The sequence below is a fragment of the Harpia harpyja genome, chromosome 3, assembly GCF_026419915.1.
Source record: "Harpia harpyja isolate bHarHar1 chromosome 3, bHarHar1 primary haplotype, whole genome shotgun sequence".
NCBI classification, from domain to species: domain Eukaryota; kingdom Metazoa; phylum Chordata; class Aves; order Accipitriformes; family Accipitridae; genus Harpia; species Harpia harpyja.
This window is the reverse complement of record NC_068942.1, coordinates 70,620,254-70,639,432: the sequence shown is the minus strand read 5'-3', so window position 1 is coordinate 70,639,432 and position 19,179 is coordinate 70,620,254. Positions and strand designations below refer to the sequence as shown.

General features: G+C 42.7%; 1 protein-coding gene across 2 annotated transcripts in view; it reads right to left on the bottom strand.

Moving 5' to 3' along the window:
- DYNC1H1 (dynein cytoplasmic 1 heavy chain 1) overlaps window positions 1-14,008 on the bottom strand; it is a 46,788-nt gene extending 32,780 nt beyond the window's left edge. The window contains exons 1-19 of one of the 2 annotated variants that reach the window (XR_008234569.1): window positions 13,671-14,008; window positions 9,818-9,905; window positions 9,037-9,210; window positions 8,559-8,814; window positions 7,454-7,640; window positions 7,003-7,274; window positions 6,666-6,893; window positions 5,074-6,150; window positions 4,610-4,789; window positions 3,848-3,997; window positions 3,448-3,594; window positions 3,161-3,301; window positions 2,845-3,021; window positions 2,622-2,732; window positions 2,420-2,539; window positions 1,958-2,197; window positions 1,279-1,434; window positions 795-908; window positions 56-166 (exon numbers count right to left, since the gene is read on the bottom strand). Coding sequence is in view for 1 of the 2 variants with exons in the window: in XM_052783191.1 (XP_052639151.1) it covers window positions 56-166; window positions 795-908; window positions 1,279-1,434; window positions 1,958-2,197; window positions 2,420-2,539; window positions 2,622-2,732; window positions 2,845-3,021; window positions 3,161-3,301; window positions 3,448-3,594; window positions 3,848-3,997; window positions 4,610-4,789; window positions 5,074-6,150; window positions 6,666-6,893; window positions 7,003-7,274; window positions 7,454-7,640; window positions 8,559-8,814; window positions 9,037-9,210; window positions 9,818-9,905; window positions 13,671-13,941 (4,200 nt within the window). In the remaining variant the exon portion in view is untranslated. The remainder of the gene's footprint in view (window positions 1-55; window positions 167-794; window positions 909-1,278; window positions 1,435-1,957; window positions 2,198-2,419; window positions 2,540-2,621; window positions 2,733-2,844; window positions 3,022-3,160; window positions 3,302-3,447; window positions 3,595-3,847; window positions 3,998-4,609; window positions 4,790-5,073; window positions 6,151-6,665; window positions 6,894-7,002; window positions 7,275-7,453; window positions 7,641-8,558; window positions 8,815-9,036; window positions 9,211-9,817; window positions 9,906-13,670) is intronic. The other variant, XM_052783191.1, reaches the window with a different exon arrangement.
- Between the last annotated feature and the right edge of the window lie 5,171 nt (window positions 14,009-19,179).

The window sequence follows — 19,179 nt, the reverse complement described above, 5'->3', positions numbered from 1 at the left end:
CATCCTTGAACTCAAACTACAAAATACATGCATTTTAGAAATGAGTATAACTTACCTTCATGTAGCCCTTCAGAAGTCTCTGAACATACTCGTAGGAGGCGTATTGTCGCAAGCGGGCAGGGAAGTTTTTCAGTTGGTTCAGCAGACCATCTAAGTTTTGTCGAAGCTGTCAGTAACATAAAAGCAATGAAATCTTTCTCTGCAAATGTTATGCATATAGTTGTAAAGGTTTAAAGTTGTCTATGTATTTTTCAAAAACCTGTCGCTAATGAGGTATTATTGACAGTACAGCTCTTTTAGTGTTACACGTATTTGCATAAGATGTGGTTACTCTCTAGCTGGGAATGTAATTTTATTGGTCTGAGTAAGATTTATGACATAGTATTGTCACAGGCAGTTTATGGCTTAGTGTTCCTACCGTGCTCTACCTCCTGAGCATTGAACTAAAACTGATGCTGTTCATCCAACCATGTAATGAAGTCTCCCTAATGATGCCCAACAGCCTATTTAAAAACAGCACAGTTTCTTCTCTGTAGATTCAGTCCAATCTCAACTTCAAAACTACTGGAATTGCATAAATCCAGTGCAAAATTCCTGAAGTTGTGACAAAACCCTGTGAATTTTTTTTAGCTTAGCATGAGAAGAAACACACTCGCAAGATAATGAAAAAGGTACCTGAACACTGAAAACAATCTGGAATGTGACAATTGAGCATGTCTATCTCAAGAGGTCTAATTCCTAATTTGCATATACTTGCAGTAGTTACATTGTTTATGCATACAGAAGTGAAGTACCTTGCGAGGCTGTACTGAAACCCAGGGTTGTTCTTTCATTTGATCAATCTGTTCCCAGACCTTAGAGAGTTCAGACCAGACGCCTTTGAGATCCTGCAACTCTTCAAGGGCTACCTATAGTAAAGAATGTATCAAACATCAGCAGTTATTCCCAATTTCTTCAAAGTCATTAGCATGGGGGAGTTAAGCAGAATACTTTTAACATGTCAAAAACCTTCAGATAGCTTGCCAATTCAACAGAACTGCAATAGCAAGTGACCCAGATGAGATTTTCGCATCTCACGTCACATAATGCCTTCACAAGACTAAGACAGTCAAGGAAGAGATCACAGACAATCTCTTAAGGCTAGAACTGAACGAGTGTGGAGATTGTGTCTTGACACTAGCACAACACAGGCTCCAAGTCACACTTTCAAGGGAGAGAGAGATGGATCTGAAACATTTTCATGTGAAACTGACAAGAAGTTGTGTGAGCAGGTCGTACCTGGACACGCTCTTCACTGCCACTGAGTAGTCCTGTATCTGTTAGTTCCAGAGCTTCTTTGGCCTTCGCACACTTCTCACGATCATCCTTCAGCCTACCGAATTTTCCTTCGTAAATGGTAAGAGCTTGAAGAGCCTCTTCTGGACGCAGGTTTCCCTAAAGTTTGCATGGGATACATTAATCGAAAAACCCTATCACGAAGTTGAAGCCAAGTTAAAAGTAAGGACTAAATACTAAACGTTGGTTTGTCTCATTTTTCCATTTCCAGTTTGCTGACAATAAGGGTACACACTAATCCAGAATAAGTCTCATCCCACTTTTACATCCAGTTTTTTTGCTTTAGTAAATATCAATTTAGGGGAAAAAAAAAAAAAAAAAAGGGCAAAAAAGCAGCTCAGTTCTGAATCCTCCTACATGCACGCCTCTGACATATCCCTTGTTTCAGCCAAAGCTTTGTTAGTAACTGAAGTCATCTTGCTTTTTGCACCTAACAAAGGCCTACATTTTAAGGGTACATCTCCCTCCGTGGCACCCCCCAGCCCCCCCCAAATCATCACATTGGCAAGTTATTATAGAACCCTCAAAAATGCAAAAAAGCATAAAAATAAACTGCCTACTTCTTATTGAATGCAGAGAATCTACCTCATTTGCTGAAAGAGTATTAATCATCACTACTTACTGTTACGGGCTTTGTTTTCTCCCAGTCTGTTAGCAAGTCAATTGTTCGGCTTTCCACTGCACGATCCTCTTGAACTATCTTCATCTGCAAATTTGCTACTTGTTGCTGAATGGCAGAATCCTTTCTACGCATGATGTCATTAAAGGCACCCCATTCTCCTTCAATGTTGTCAATGTACAGCCAAGAGGATGGAAACTGGAACCTTTGTTTCTCAAGCAAGCGCTGACCATTGCGATAAAGCTACAAGAGACAGTGGTTGTAAGCTATAAAGACAGAACTAAACTTAAGTCGCAAGGCTAAATACTCAACGTATTTTAACAAGCGCTGACTATAGAGTTCACAGGATTCCTCAGGATATGAAGTTCAAGTCTGTTCTCAAGAGAACTTGAATATTGTGAAGCTGCATCCTAAAAGCTAAGCCTGACGTTTCCAGAAGTGAGAATCATTAGCAAGACAACATACCTCAACTTGCTTTTCAAACTGCTTGATTTTACGTTTCAAGGACTGCACGTATGTGATGAACGTCACTGCATCTGACGTGCTGGCAGTGTCCACTGAATGCTGCTCCAGTTCTTGACGGGACTGTTTGGGGCACAAATCAGTGTTTTAGAAGTCTAGAACAGTTGATCTGAAAGTGAAAAACTGGAATTTGGACTTGTCTTACCTTAGAAATTTGTGAATGAAACTCTGTCATATTCTGACCAAGCATTTGGCCAAATTTGCTGAGCACTTCCTTGTGCCAGGAGTCATACTTCAAGTTCACCTTTGATTGTACCTACAATTGAATAAAGTTACATAATAGTAATTTGTTGGCCTTGCTGTTTTCTGTAATAAACCCATTCTGGAATTCAATGCATTTATCACAAACAATAATTACAATTTCTTACCTTTCCATAGTCTATTACAACAGGTCCAAATTCTTTTCTGGTTTCTGCATTGTCAAATGTTCCTCTTGCCTTTCTTATCTGAACCAAAAGGGCTTGCCACTTATTCAGGTCTTCTCCAAGACGGTTGTATATGTTTTCAGCCTGCATATCCCACAGACACTGGTACTGCAGCCAAACCTAATTGAGGTATTTCACAAACAACGTTCAGAACTTCTCCAGTATATTCCAAGAGTTATGTGTCCCCAGCCCCCAGGAAAACCGAGAGAAAAGTCCATGTTCATTTTAGTTGTAGCACTATGCGGTGTCAGTCTCCTACCTTGACATACTGCTCCACTTCAGTCACAATTCCCATGACAGCAGAGTACGACTCCTCCAGAGCTGCAGGGCCATCAGGCATCCTTGTCAACGCATTACGATAGAATTTTTCTTCCTCAGACAGCTCATAGTGCACTCCAACCTAAGAACCACAATTACACATGTGATATACGTGAATTTCTAGGGCACTCAGATTCAGTCCTAGAGCAACACACTAAGATGCTGAGCACAATTAACTGCAAAATGAAAATAATTGCTCAGACTTAGATACAACTTCATTACACTTACCTGGTATCTCTGACTTTGAATTCTTGGTAGAGACAGGATTACCATCTTCCAAGAAAACATTTCTTGATAAAGTTTGTATCTACACTCTTCAATTGGTGGATTCAGGTATATCACCTGGTTGGTAATTCTTAGTTCATGTACAATGTTCTGCAGAAACAGTAAACACACTCAGTTTTACTGGCAGATACTACTACTACATGTAGGCAAGAATTTTGGACTTCAAGAAGTAGCACACACTTTTGAAAAATCAACTTGCACTTAAATGGGAGGAGGCAAGTACTCCTCCAAAATGAGATGCAGAAGAAACATTTATCTCCCATATAAGCCTCAGATAGAATTCTTGCATTAAGTAATTGACAATAAGGAAAGACACAACAAAAAAACCCACACCAAAACTTACTTTGATCTTGGGTTCGCCACCAGGCTTATGGCTCACTTGAGGAGCATCTGTATCCATGTCAACTTCTGCTTTGTCATCTGCTTGTCCAAGAAGAACTTGGGTCCAGGCCCTCAGTCCAGCTTGCAAACGAACACCCAGGATTCTTTCAATCTAAAGAAAATAAGCCACACTGAAGGAAAAAGCTACATATTTGCTGCATAAAGATCCCCACTGTCGATATATTCTGACACCAGGCACACTATGGTGCCTTGAAGAACCAAGTGCTCCTTTACTAAGTCATTAAAGAGGTCTAAGAGTTTTGGTAAATTTTCACTGAATATCAATTCAAAGCTTCTCCTGTCTTCATGGACTTTAATGGAATTAAACAATTTTAACTGCTTTGAAGTTGGCTTACTGTCCAATAACCTGAAACTTAACAGGCAGAATCAAACAATATGAAGGCAATAAGTCTTTGCTACCTGCATAGCAAGTTTTCACCATCCTTTATCAACCTCACTCCCCAGCACCTTCTAGGCAGCCAAGCTGTATCAAACTTTTTTCTTCAAAGGACAAAACTCCCCTTGAATTAATTGATCCCCAAAGTCAACAGCTAAAAACAAACAAGTCTTGCATCTTCTGTATACTGAAAACACACTGAAATTTTCAGAGAATGGCAAGACAGAATCTTCCCTGGGTGACTATGAAGAGTATAATCGAAAAACATTTTGCACCTCCTTAAAACATTTCCTCTAAATATATACTACTCCTTGATCTCAAACCTACCTCCATATCCAGCTTATTGACCCAGATCGGCAAATTGGAATATGAATGAAGATTTAAGTCATCCACAGCCTTCTGAACCCTGTTCAAGATTTCTGAGAAAGTCTTGTGATCATACATGCATGTTTCCAATGATCTCACTTCCAGGTCTATTTTCTCTTCAATAATGAGCAGATCATCCACCTAAAATGGTTTAGGAAAAATGGGATGTTTAGTTTGACAGGTTAGAGGCAACAATAATTATGCAGTAATGGTTAGTCACTTCTCTCTATTTGGATGCAGCAAGTCCATTAACTTTAGTAGTACTAAAAGATCCATTCAGCTGGCCAATTTGTGCCAACTTGATCAGCTACTTAACCAAAGAGCTACAGAACAGGTCATCAGCTATCCAATTCTGCTTTTGGTTAACCACACATTACTGAAGTATAAATGTAAAAATTTTGCAGAATTTGAAAGATAAAACAAACCTTTTCCTGGAAACTGAAGACGGTCTCAGCTAAGCGCTGTACATATGGATCAAGTTTGTATGATTCCCACACGAGTGCAATTCCTTCTGCAATCAAAGCCTGCACCTCTTTCTTCAAGCCAGCAACCAAAAGTGAGATAGTATTACGCTCTTCTACTTTCTCACATGTTCGTTCATATGTACGGACACTTTCAATGAGAGAAATAGCAAATGGGTAGAGCTGGTTTGCTTGGTGAGCTTTGTTGACAATTGCTAGTGGAACACGGAAACCAAGCCACTTCAGGTTTCGGACTTCTTTTGAAAGCGTAATTATTTCTGGGAGGAAGTTGACTTTCAGTTTCAGGACATTTCCAGTTCGACCTCTAACACGAGTGCTTTCAATAGTGAAAATACGACCAGACACACCAAGATTGCGTTGCTGAACTTTTCTTGCCCAGTCATCAAAGATCTCCTGAGTGTTGAGTTTCATGCGAAAGCTATCTCCATCCTGCTTTAGCTTCTGACCTTCTACATGGTTCTCCCAACCTTTGCCAAGGACATCCTCAACACGCTTCATGTAAGCAGTGAGCTGTCTGTCAATCTGTTTTGCCCAAATTATAGACCCAGACACAGGAGGCAAGTCACGAACATGACTCATTTTACAAGCCTGACTCTGTGGGTATTGTACTTTAAATTTGTCATGAAGAGATTCGATATCATCTTTTACACGCTGGATCAATTGTGTTTGATATTCTCGAATGGCACCACGAATGTGAGGTCTGACAAACAAAGCATTAAACCGAGAGAAGATTCTGAACATTTCATTAGCATTCTTTGCTGTACCAAGCTGGTCTCTCAAACGGGCAGTTATTCTTGTTTCAACTCTATCAATTCTTTCATCATATCGTTTCATTGCTGCCTCCCAGGCTTCTGTACCTTCTTTGGAAACGTCTAACCCATCTACTTCCTTAACATTCTCATAAGCAAGATTGACTTCTTCAATCGCATTAGCATCTGCAGCATCAAAAAGGACTTCTGCTACTTTCATATCCTGTGGTTCAGGTACCTCTCCTTGATTTTGCTGGGCAACAGCAGTTACCTGCATTAGAATCACAGTTTAGTGAGTTGGATGCTTCAAAATTTACCTACAAATAACTAAACACAGACTGTTTTAATAAGAACTGCAAAACCCCTACAAATTAGTACCAAATCCTTAAGAAACTTGCAGTCATGTTTCGGATTTAAGTTCCACAAGGAATAGGGCAATGCCGTTACTTCGCAAACTTCCACTACTGTGCAGCATAATCTCATTTTCCACTGTGGTTTAGCTAAGTTAAGTATTTACACACACAAGTATTTACACTTATTTACACTCTTCTATGTTATGTGTGGACTTGCTGTGTCTATTAACATGAGCATAGTCATGTAGTATGTGATGTAGGTCAGAATTAAAGCTAAGCCTATTAGCAAGGGTTCAAAACTAGACTGTTTTTGGAAGCAGACAGTGAAGCTGAATGTTACATTAGTTCTGTGCTGGTAACTTTTTAAAGCAACAGTGAACACTCTTGAAGAAGCCACACAGATTTTCTGTCTGATAATGACCAAGAATATTACCTGAGGTCGCAAGACTCTCACAATAACTGCCCTCAGCTGCTCATGCTGACGCCTGAATTTCCTCATTTGATCAAGACGACCCTGGAGTTTCCTATGAGCAGGATTGATACGCCACACCATCTTCAGGTTCTCTTCCCTTTTTCTTTTCACAATATCTCTGAGCAGAACTTGTAGCTTCTCATATTCATCATCCCAGGTTTGGAACACTTCAAAGCAGGCAACCATTACCTGAAGAGAGTTTCAGAATAGGAACTTTAGCTCCGAGATTAAATGCTTCCTGAAAATCACTATTCAATGTAAAAATACAGCCACCAGTATCACAAAACCATGAACATACCTTTTCAAATTCTTCATAGGCAACATGCATCAATTTTCTGGTTCCCAACACTTTAAGTAGCTGAGAGCTCAGATCTCTTGAAATAGCCTCCACTAAACGCAGTGCCCTTTGGATTGGGTATTTTGTGTTTCTGATTTTTCTCAAATGGGTAAATATTGCAACAAGGGCCTGCCTTATTTTGTCCAGCTCAGTAGCAGATAGCAAGTCATTCAGCGGAAAGTCTTTCATCAGTGGATTATAGTCATTCACAGTTTCCAGAGCCTGTTTTAGACCTAAACGTAATAGAAAAGACTGTGAGTATAATTTTTCATTTCATTAATCAAATACGCAGCTTTAACTAGACCAAGGTTACTCTAAACAGCATTGTTCGTTGTACCACAATGTTCAAGTTTCCTAACAGCTTAAGTTCTGTAGGATATTTGTGAAAAATTTTATGGAACAGACATTTTACCTGTGTCTGTATCAAAGCTCACGGTTGCGTGAAAACGTTTGCCATGTTTTAGAATATCCAGAGTCAGAAGAACTTCTGGACTTTCACGTTTTTCCTGAATGCGATACAGAGCCCGTTCCAAATTTAACCAGAAGCTTATCTCCTGTAATGCAGTGCCTGATGCAGGGTCCCGATCTAATTTGGTCACCTTAAAAGTCATAGAGACAAAGAGAAGGGAGGGAGAAGAGCATTTAATTTATATGCTTCAACTGTAAAAACTTGCTCCGTTACTAAATATAATTGAAACACATAACATCTACTAGGTTTTAATCATCAAACCTCAGACAGTTTTGGCACTCATTCTGTGAGAAGTGTAGGAACTGCAGTGCAACAAGAGTCAAAGTTTAATTCCAGTGGTCCTAAAGGTCAGTTTTAAGACCTTTGTGTAGTATCTTCAGCACAGCCTAAAAAGGTCACCTGTCCACTTCCCTGATCAGTGTCTGTATTCTGGTTAATGGCAGATAAGCCAGAAAAGAAAACCAACGTTTTATGCTCTGGAGTAGGAAAAGGCACCACTGTTCCATGACCAGTAGGTGTTTACTGCACCCATGGAGGAAAAAAGCCAGAGCAGTATCTGAGATGCTATTTTTGAGTGACAGCAGAGTTCTTTTCAAAAGCAACAGGCAGGAGTACAAGAGATTACAAGATAGGACTGCAGCAACTGTTCTGAAGTGGTTGTGGATGCACCTGGGAAAATAAAACAAACCAACAAGACCTGTTTCTCTCAATCTGCTGTAATAAAGATTTGAAGAATACTTACAAAATTCACAAGGCTACTGCCAGTTACTTGAGTCTATTACAATAGAGATAAAATAGTCATGCTCTCAGCTACTTGCAGAACAATTTAGACTAGGCTCTAAATTTAGACCAGGCTTAGTCTAGTCTAGTATTAGACTTAATCTAATTTAGACTAGCATCTCTGATGACTCAGAAAACTGGTCTCAGATCTTCAGAGTATCCTGCATGGAGCAGTATTTTACCAGTTAAAACTGTGAAGACAATAAAAAGTACTATGTGGAAGTTCTTATCACATAGTCTAGTACTTTTCTTCTTCTTTTTTTTTTACCTTTTGTATCTCTCTAATCCAGCGGTTGACTCCAGATTGTAGCTGATTGAGGAATAACGGATCCTCAGCCTTCTCACCAAAATCTGTAACCTTTGGTTTTTCTCCACGTTCATAACACTGCTTGGCAACATTAGTAATGGTTGCATGAATTGGCAGACTAATCTCTGGAATTTCAATATTCTGCTGCAGATGCAAGAGGCCCATTTCAAGTTCTGCAATCTTTTTCTCAACTGAAGGAGCCATCTTATCTCCATCCCTGAAAAAGCACAGATGTTTCCATATAAGAAGCCAAAACAAACCCCATACACAACACATTTAAGCCATCTGAACTACTTCCCCAGAGTCAGCAACAGCATCATATGCAACTGCATGCTTAAACAATCTCACATGACTTGCCTTGAAGAGTCACTGTTACTTTTTTCATTAAACACCTACTTTAATTCACTAGCAGAGAAATGCAGTGTTTATACTGAATTACCTGTCTGCTTTGCCAGATTCTCTGATATAGGACTTGAAAAAGGGAGCAACAGCATTGCTAATGAAAGAGTGTAATGTTTCATATGGAGAATCTTCACTGAGAGTGAGCACTCTCAGTTGGGAAGACACTGGTTTGTCGGCATCAATCACTGGTGTACGCTTAATGAATGCCAGGCTGCAGAACAGAGGAGAGAGTTACCAACTAAACATTTGAAACTTAAGTGACAGTTACAATAGCTTTAATCTGACTGCAAGTTTAGGTTGCAGGAGTCAAATGCTAACCTGCATCATCATACTTTATAATCTTTCTTCTAAGAGACTTGAACACAAGTCTTCCAATAAATACACCTTTCTACTTCAGTAATGAGCCAAACGTAGCTATCAATAAAGACTGAGCAGTATGGGCACACTAAAGAGGCATACATAAAGCTTCAGAGTTAAATATGCATTAAGGTTAAGTGACAAATATGTAAGAGTCAGATGTAACCGAAGATTATTGAACCCAAGTTGCGTATGTTACAACTGCAAGTATGCCAAATTAATAAGACCTTGTTTCCTTAAGCTCAGAGCTAGAAGTCCTAAATCCATTCCTTTCAGCCTCATGACACACCCTTTTTTTATCAGAGCTTCCACCCTGAAAAGCTACTGCCCCACCTGAATAAAGACACTGCATGAAGCACTAGGTAAACTGGAGGTAAATTTGTAGGTAAAGTCGGTAAATCTACTTGTGTAGGTTTTGCATTCATAGGGTAGAAATGTCAAGATCTATTTTACTAACTCACCTGTTTGATTTTATTCCATAATGAATGTCAGTGCTGATACTGTAGGAAATGAACTCTTTTTCCTCTTCTCCTTCATCTCCCACATCCTCTGCAAAAAATATGCTATGTAAGAAATACTCTATTTCTAAGGCATCTGCCACTCTCAGCAACCTTCTGCTATTACCAGACTAACTATTTTCTAACCTTCAATTTCTACACCAACATAATTAACCAAATTAAGTTAAATTTAGCTTTGCAATATCCCTCAGATTCAGGGTGGGTTCGTTAACAAAACTCCATTAACTTTTTTAAGTTGCTATAAAAAATGATAAAACATTACAAGCAGAAAATTATAACTCACATTTTGAGAGAGAAATCTTCTGCAATAGAGAATGTGCTTTTATTTGTAGAGATATGCTGCCAGGATAACTACACTTCAGTGAGAACATTAAACAGCTGCTTTTTTCTTTTAAAGGTTTCTTTGTATTTTCAGACTTTTTCTTTGAAAATGATTTGGAAATTAAGTCTCTGAACAAAAAAAACCTCCTGACAAAACAAAAACCCAAGTCATGGAAGTACTCAGGCATTACCACAGCCAATGTATCACAGATGATGTAATTGCTGGGGATGCAGGCAGTTGTGCTGCAATGCAGTGATTTCAGTGCAGAAGGTTACTCCCTGTTGGGGGACACGCTCTGACTGGACACATTACAGTGGACTCTTGTCCTACTCTGATTTCATTTGGCCCTTCACAGGAGATACAGCCTTTGGGTGTCACATTTGTGATCCCAAGCACCAGAAGCCTGCTCACAGAACAACGCTGCACTAGATGCCGCAGGAATCCATATGAAAGCCGTTGGCAGGCTGTGTAGCTAGTGATACCTGTGGTGGGCTGACCCTGGCTGGACCCCAGGTGCCCACCAAAGCCCCTCTATCACTCCCCCTCCTCAACTAGACAGGGGAAAGAAAATAAAGCAAAAGGCTCATGGGTCGAGATAAGGACAGGGAGAGATCACTCAATCAATTACCGTCACGAGCAAAACAGACTCAACTTGGGGAAAATAAGTTTAATTTATTGCCAATCAAACCAGAGTAGGGTAATGAGAAATAACACCAAATCTTAAAATACCTTCCCCCCACCCCTCCCTTCTTCCTGGGCACAGCTTCGCTCCTGAATTCTCTACCTAACCGCCTCCCCCAGCGGCACAGGGGGACAGGGAATGGGGGTTGGGGTCAGTTCATCACACGTTCTCTCTGCCGCTTCTTCCTCCTCAGGGGGAGGACTCCTCACATTCTTCCCCTGCTCCAGCGTGGGGTTCCTCCCACAGGAGACAGTTCTCCACGAAATTCTCCAACATGGGTCCTTCCCACAGGCTACAGTTCTTCATGAACTGCTGCAGCATGGGTCCCTTCCACGGGGTGCAGTCCTTCAGGCACAGACTGCTCCAGGGTGGGTCCCCTGTGGGGTCACAAGTCCTGCCAGAAAACCTGCTCCACCATGGGCTCCTTTCTCCACAGGGTCACAGCCTCCTTCAAGCATCCACCTGCTCTGGCATGGGGTCCTCCCTGGGCTGCAGGTGGATATCTGCTCCACTGTGGACCTCCCTGGGCTGCAAGGGGGACAGCCTGCCTCACCATGGTCTTCCTCACACACTGCAGGGGAATCTCTGCTCCAGTGCCTGGAGCACCTCCTCCCCCTCCTTCTTCACTGACCTGGGGGTCTGCAGGGTTGTTTCTCTCACATATTCTCACTCCTCCCTCCAGCTGCAGTTTCTGTTGTGCACCAACTTTTTTTTCCCCTTCTTAAATGTGTTATCACAAAGGCGCTACCACCATCACTGATGGGCTCGGCCTTGGCCAGCAGCGGGTCTGTCTCAGAGCCGGCTGGCATTGGCTCTGTCAGACACAAGGGAAGCTTCTAGCAGCTTCTCACAGAGGCCACCCCTGTAGCCACCCTGCTACCAAAACCTTGCCACACAAACCCAATACATACCACATAGCATTTTTCATTACTCAGAAATATGGCTTCTGTTTTATTGTATTTGTAATCAGCAATTTACTTCATACTACCTAATCCATGCACAATTTTCAATAATTTGCTTTTAATAGTATCAGAGAAAACAAGATCTCCATATGCTCCTGGAGGTTCCGAATCTGTTAAGTCTGACGCCCGGCTGTCAATCAGAGAATCCAGTTTCCCCAAATAACTGCTATTAAACTAGAAGACATTGATGGAAATGCCTTCTGCTCATAGTAATTTATTATTTAGCTTCTAAAACACCTAATAAGCGTCTCAATTTGTTTTTAACCATACATATATAACAATACCTATGCGACAAGCCTGGAGCTAACTGATCACCACTATCTTCATTACTTCCAATCCGAACTAAGATTAACCAACCTCCTGAGCCAGACATAAGAGAAATTAAGAAATCACCTGCATAGCCTATTAACATCTAACGGATTTTCTTTAAATCTTGTTAAACACTGTATTGTGAATTCATAAAGATTGTTGTTCTCCCCCCCCCTCTAGAAAATTCTAGTGTTATCCCTGCTGAAAAAGAAGTCTCGAACTTTGGAATGGGAAGGAGGAGGAGGATAATCAGCGGAAATAGGTGTAAGATAAACAAAGACAGGATATTTTGGGCAACATCTTAAGTTCACAGTGAATAGACAGCGAGTGGAAGAACCTTCTTCACGTTTCCCTCAGTGTGCAGCAACCACAGGTCATATATCCAGTACCTTACACTGCAGCTGTTGACATGTTAAATAATGCAATATGAAGTATGACTATTAAGATTTGACAACACCTACAGGGACTGAACCAACGGCACACTAGGTGCAGAGATCCAGAAGTTTAATATTAAAATTTTGCAAGCTCAGACTGGCAGGCATGTAGCCATATATGGACTGTAGGTCTTGTTTAATAGTAAAGGTCTGTGTTATTAAGGAAGCCTAGTTATATTTTATTATTGTTTATTAGGCTGGATTCTGTGACAACAAGCACCCATTTAGCAACAGATCTGCTGGCAATAAGAAGTCATTTTAGAAATAAACAGTCAGCAACCACAGTGTGTCAATAACGAAGATGTTTCTGAAGTCTGAGTGTCAACTTAGCTGTACTATTTAACGCAGCATTTGATGAGATTTCCAAGAACCGTTTACAAGCAGCATGGCCACCAGGCTTTGCTAACTAAACAAAGACACTGCAAGGTCTACATCTTGATTTATGAATTTCGGAGTCTCGCTAATTAACCACGGAATAATGCTTTTTACAGGCTGATTCAGGTTTGGGTTTTGGTTTGGGGTTTGTTTTTTTTTTTTCTTTTCTCCAAGGTTTTGGGGTTGGTGGGTTTTTTTCGTTCTGTTTCAGAGCGGTTATCTGCCTTGCTAAGAAGGAGGTCATTTCCCCGGCAGAAAGGAGGCCGCAGCAGGAAGTGCCTACAGCCCACTGACGAAGCACTTTCGCCGCCTTTCCAAGCACGACAGGCTACAGCCGCGGCAACACGCAGCACCCGCGCCCACACCCAGCCCACAGCCCCGCCGAGCATCTGCCCCGAGACCGCCGAGCAGCGTCAGCTCAGGCCCCGGAGGCGCAGAACAAATAACGGGGGAGGCCGGGCCAGGCGGAAGCCGCCGCCCTCGCCTAACACCGAGCCCCGCGGAGGGCGAGGCCGAGGCCGCGCCCGCAGCGCGGCAGGCCGGCGCGTCCCCGACCGGGGCCCTCCGTGAGGCGGAGAGCCCCCGCGGCGGGCGGGGGAGCGCGGCGGCGGCGCGCCCCTCCCACCCCTCGGCAGGGCGGCGGCTCGAGGCAGGCGGCGGCGGGCGCCGCCGCCATTTTGAGAGCGCGGCGGCCGCCCGGCTCTCGCCTCACCTTTGAGGGTGGAGCGCTCCACCAGGACCGTGTGGACCTGCGGGTCCGAGAGGAACTTGCGCATATGCTCCACGGCGCCCTTCTCCTCCAGCGCCGCCTCCAGCACCGCCGGCGCCTCGCCGCCGTCCTCCAGCAGCAGCGGCACCAGCTTGCGCAGGTGCTTCTGCAGCACCGACACGTCGGCCACGTTCTGCACCGCCGAGCCCGACACCTCCATGCCGCCTTCCTCGCCGCCGGGGCCGCCGCCCCCACCGCCGCCGGAGTCGGACATGCCGAGGCAGGGACACCGGCAGCCGCGCCGCGCTCAGCCGCCGCCCCGGCACTGGCACTGACCCGCCCCGCCGCGCTGCAGGCGACGCCTGGCCGCCGCGGGGGAGCCTGGGAAAGGCAGTCCGCCCCGCCCCCCGCCGGGGCGGCTCCCGGTCCCGGCAGCCCCCAGGGGGAGCGGGCGGTGCCTCCCCGCCCCCGTATTTAACAAAGGTTGTAGGCCGGCGGTTCTTTCTGGAAGGAGGGGGCGGTAGCTGAGCGGCGGGGGAAAGGAACGAGCCGCCGCCCCCTGCCCTCGGCTGCCGGGCAGCGCAGCCCGGCTGAGGGGGGTTCTGCTGCTGCCGCCCCGCTGCCTGGAGGATAAGGCAGCCCCGGGGCTCAAGTGGCCGAAGAAGAAAAGTGTTTATTTCACGTGAAAAGTAAACCCAGAAGCCATGAGAAGAGGTGGTACACATGACGTTTTCCCATGAAGAAAGCAGCAGGCCAGCCTGTCACCATCCGGGGCAGACTAGACACAGCTTCTCTTCAGTGCAGGGCAACCCCCGGCCCTTTTACCTCGGGTGCTTTACACACCCGGCTAGCCCTGCTATTTACAGTTTAATGAATCCAGCACCAGAACAATTAATCCCGGTCTTCTGCGAGACTGGTTCCCAAAAGCACAGGACATAAAGAACACAGGAGGGACTGAAAGCACAGCAGCGAGAAGGGGACTTTTTAAAAAAGTCCTTAAGGCTCTTTTACAGCCACTGCATACGTGCCTGCCCTATCCCAGTTATATGTTTGACTGATCTAAGGTATTATATGAGTTTCACTCACTGCCACTGAGGTGGACAATCCTGTTCCTCCTTACCCAAACCAGTCCCCCACCACCACTGGTCCTGGCTGGGAGAGGGGAGGTGGCAGTGCAGTTCCAGAGCAACTCCACCGAGTCCCAAAAATTACTCCGAGGCCACTGGGTGACCCACAGACTGAAAACTCCATTTTGGTTCATATGGAAATGGAGAAGGGGATGTTGCCCAAAAAAGAAAAACAAGCAAACGAACCATACAAAACTGCCTCTGAACCCCACATGCGTTTCCTCAGGTGGATACACAGGCAAGTGCACAGAGACCCTCACACCCAGGATCTGTTCAGATGTACTGCACGAGAAACAAGGAAGATGGGGTAGGATATCCTGCCTGACAAAGGAAGTCCTGACCTGTAAGCCACTACACAAGTGTAACTCAACACTGAAGTGTGGATGTCCAGCTAGGATACTGGGAATCCAGTAAGCCCAGCTACATACCCCAGCTCCTCCATGTCTGCCGGCAAAAAAGCGTGCCTGTGCTCAAGCAGGCTCCTAAGGGGTTTAGCAGTCCAATTTAACTTTGAAAAAACACTGATTTCTTAAGTAATAGAAACCTCAAACCTTCTTGTCTGGAAGCAAAATGATCTGTTCAGCAACCAAGTTTCAACCACAAGCACCAGAACTGATAGAGGTGATTTACTGAAAATCAATCAAACCCATTTAGTTCCCCCCCCCCCAACCTTCTCACTAGAAAGGTAGATTTTATTTCTGACAAAGAAAAATAGTGGTACTCATCTGAATATTCTATTTACAGAATATAGTTACTGAAATCATGTTTAATACAACCTATTTTCCATTTTCTGAAGTCTGGTTTGCTCACACCCTATCATTCTTCTACACGCAGGTTGTTTTAGGATTACATTACATATGAAAACAAAGAGCTATCTTTGCTAGGCTGTCTGAATTCCACCAAAGCTACCCCATATCTGGTTCTGCTTCACTGCTTTCCAAAGGGTGGAGAATTATCTACTACTTCTATCCATGTAGTAAGTGTCAGTACAGGCCAAGCATCCCCGAAACACAGGTTAAATTAACATCCTGGCTTTCAGGATGTTCATTAAAAGGGTGTTGATAATACTCTTAAGCAGCCTAGATCCATCTCAAGTGTAACTTGGCATCTCTTAGGTTAGCTCAAGCTACAGTTCCAAGTGCTAGCATCCTCATTCTTCTAAAACAGCAGTCTTCTGCTGCACCAAAATGTCACAAAATTTTTGTGGCTTACAGAGCAAGATACAGTATTTCATTGCTGCAAAATTGCTGCCAGGAAAAAATATGAATAAGGAAAGTAAAGTAAGGAAGTAAGAAGAAGAAAGCATGACAGAGATAGGAAATAAGAATTCATATACATTGCTGCTGAATTGCAGAGCAAGTAGGGTCAAAAAATGCCAGCAAGTCTCATCTTACTGTAGGTTTTAAAAACCAAAATACTCCATGTGCGACAAGACTTTATGGTATAAAGAACAAGTCTAGGATCCTGGTATTTAAATGCTAGGCTACTTGCAACTAAAAGCCAGCGTAGGTAAGACACTTTGTATTCCTTTAATCACTTCAGCCTTACCTCCTGCGCCAAATGGAGTGACAAGAAGATGTTGTAAATTAGGTTAAAGAAAATCAAAGCAAAGATAAGGTAAACTAACTTTTTGCACAAGTTCTTATGTTCAGTTAAAGCCTATAGAGAAAAAAGGCTTTAGCTTGCTCAATCAGGGTGAAAAATAGTTTGTCTTGATCCATCTCTAGTTAATTATGAATGTCCTTTTCTTGGATACACAAAGGACCTGGCCCTTCTCACAGGTATGCGAGAAGCCATTGAAATCAGCCATCCAAATGGCAAGATTGCCAGTATGACACATTTCCCCTATAATTCAAGTAAAAATAAGTATTTCAGAGAATGAGAACTAGGACTTGTCAAGACAGACAAGATCTGCTCCTGGCAAATGCCATACAATGTAAGTAGAAAGAAAAGCTTTTGCATGAGTTACAAAAGAAACAACTTCAGCCAAAAAAAAAAAAACCCCCAAATGACTTTTCTTTTTTTTCCTGTATTTAATAGTAATTTGGTAGTATTTGAGACCAAACCCAAAGCAAAAACCCCAAACAACTAACAATCAGAGCAAATCACTTGCTTTCCCATCTCTAAGCCTCTTACACCTCTAATTCTACAGACAGAACACTAGAAAAATTACTAGCCTTCATGCTAGCACAAACCCTCTTAGTGTGGTCTTCTGGATCACAAAACCACCTAAATAGCTTAAGGCAATTATGCGAATACCCTTCTCCCCATTGTAGCAAAACAGTGGAAGCCCTCTCCCCTCAACACCATTGGGCTGATGCTTGTGAAACTTCATGCTTTGTGCGTACAAGTCATTCGCTTGTGCGGGAGTGAATGCAGTCCCAATATGAGCTGGTTCAGAGAAAGCCACCCACGGTCATGCTGCTCTTCAATTATGTGAGGAAGAATAACGTATTGTATTCTTTAGCTCTACAGTAAATTCTCCCTTGGGAAATTTTTCATACAAAATTTTTAACTACATCGAAGTTTTATTTCATAAGGTAAAGACAGCTCAAGCCAAGCCTCATCATAAAAAAGAAACTATAATCCAGGGAGACAGCGATATGGTAATTAGAATGGCATTTCTTAATTAGCTATATGCAGTGAAAGTCTCCACAACCATTATGCACAGTAAGGATTCAAGGAGCAGAAATGCTCCACGTTTAGGTGGGTGGTACATAATGGGATCCAGAACAATACTTGGGATAACCTAGTCATAGCTATCTCCTCTAAGTACACTGTAAGGTACTAAAATAGTTTCCATAAAACAAACCAACAAAACTCCAAACACAAGCATACTTGTGCTACACTAGCACCTTCCTTTCCACTTCTAAAAAGCCAAACCAAGCAAGCAATGCCAAAAAATGTTGTTGGTCAAAGCCCCTGAGCTCAATTCCCTTAGAAATGATTAAAGCTCACTTGCTAACTCAATAAGGTATTTATATAGAAAAAACATCACTACCGTCAGTATTTTAAAACATTACATTTTGAGAGGTATTTGACCCTAATTTTGTAAACTGAATGACTGAATCCACAGTTGTTTCAGTATCTAGTTTTTGATTCATGATTAAGCTTGGGAGTGCATATGATGAGTTAACTTCTGAGCTCGTGCAAAAAACTGTTTCTTTCAGTATGCAAATGCTTCATTTATAACTCAAATCTCACATTTGTAACTCAAGTCAGTAGTTAGATATTGATCCCAGGCTTACAACTACACCCACCCCCACCCCCCCCTACTTACTGAAAGTCAGCTTTATATAAGTAATTTCCTTAGTTCTTTTGAAGACTTTTACGGATTCCACGCAGAAGACAATTCCTACTGCAGATTTTTTTCCTATGTCCTTGCCACCTGACCATGTATCACCTACCACACTATAATCCCTGATTTTATGGCTACTTTGCTTGAAGCCTGTCAATATAGGAAGCGTTAGAGGGTGTCCTGGTTTCAGCTGGGATAGAGTTAATTTTCCTCCTAGTAGCTGGTATAGTGTTACATCTTGGATTCAGTATGAGAATAAGGTTGGTAACACACTGACATTATCAGCTGTGGCTAAGTAGTGTTTATACCAAGTCAAGGATTTTTTCAGCTTCTCATGCCCAGCCAGCACAAGGCTGGAGGAGCACAAGAAGCTGGGAGGGCACACAGCCAGGACAGCTGACCCAAAGTGGCCAAAGGGGTATTCCATACCATGTGATGTCATGCCCAGTATATAAACTGGGGGGAGCTGGCCAGGAGGGGCAGATAGCTGCTTGGGGACTAGCTGAGCATCCGTCAGTAGGTGGTGAGCAATTGCATTGTGTATCACTTGTCTGGTATTTCTCTCCTTTTATCTTCCATTACAATTATTATTTTATTTCTTATTTCAATTATTAAGTTGTTTTCAATTCTCCTCCCCCTCCCACAGGGGCAGAGGGGAGGAGCGAGTGAGTGGCTGCGTGGTGCTTAGTTGCTGGCTGGGGTTAAACCACAGCAGAGGGGAAAACACCATGATATGAAAGGTGCATCTTTCATAGTTGTAGATTGGACATTTATGAAATTCCTTTCAGTACTGATAGTTGTTCTAAAAGTTAAGTCTGCTTTTTCTACTGAACATCCATCCATTACTCCAGTTTTCCCACTAATGGCCTTTCCATATTTTTTGCTTTTGTAAAAGTTATGAAATTATTTTAATTTGTACAGCCAATTCTGCTAACAATGATAATCTGAACACACCCCCAAATGCCCTGTGCTACATTTAGTTTCATGATGAGCAAGTAAAATTCACATGTTCTTTATTTGTCCATATAATACACCATTTTTTTTTTTTTAGTTTTAAAATTAGATAAAAGCATATTAAATGGCAGGT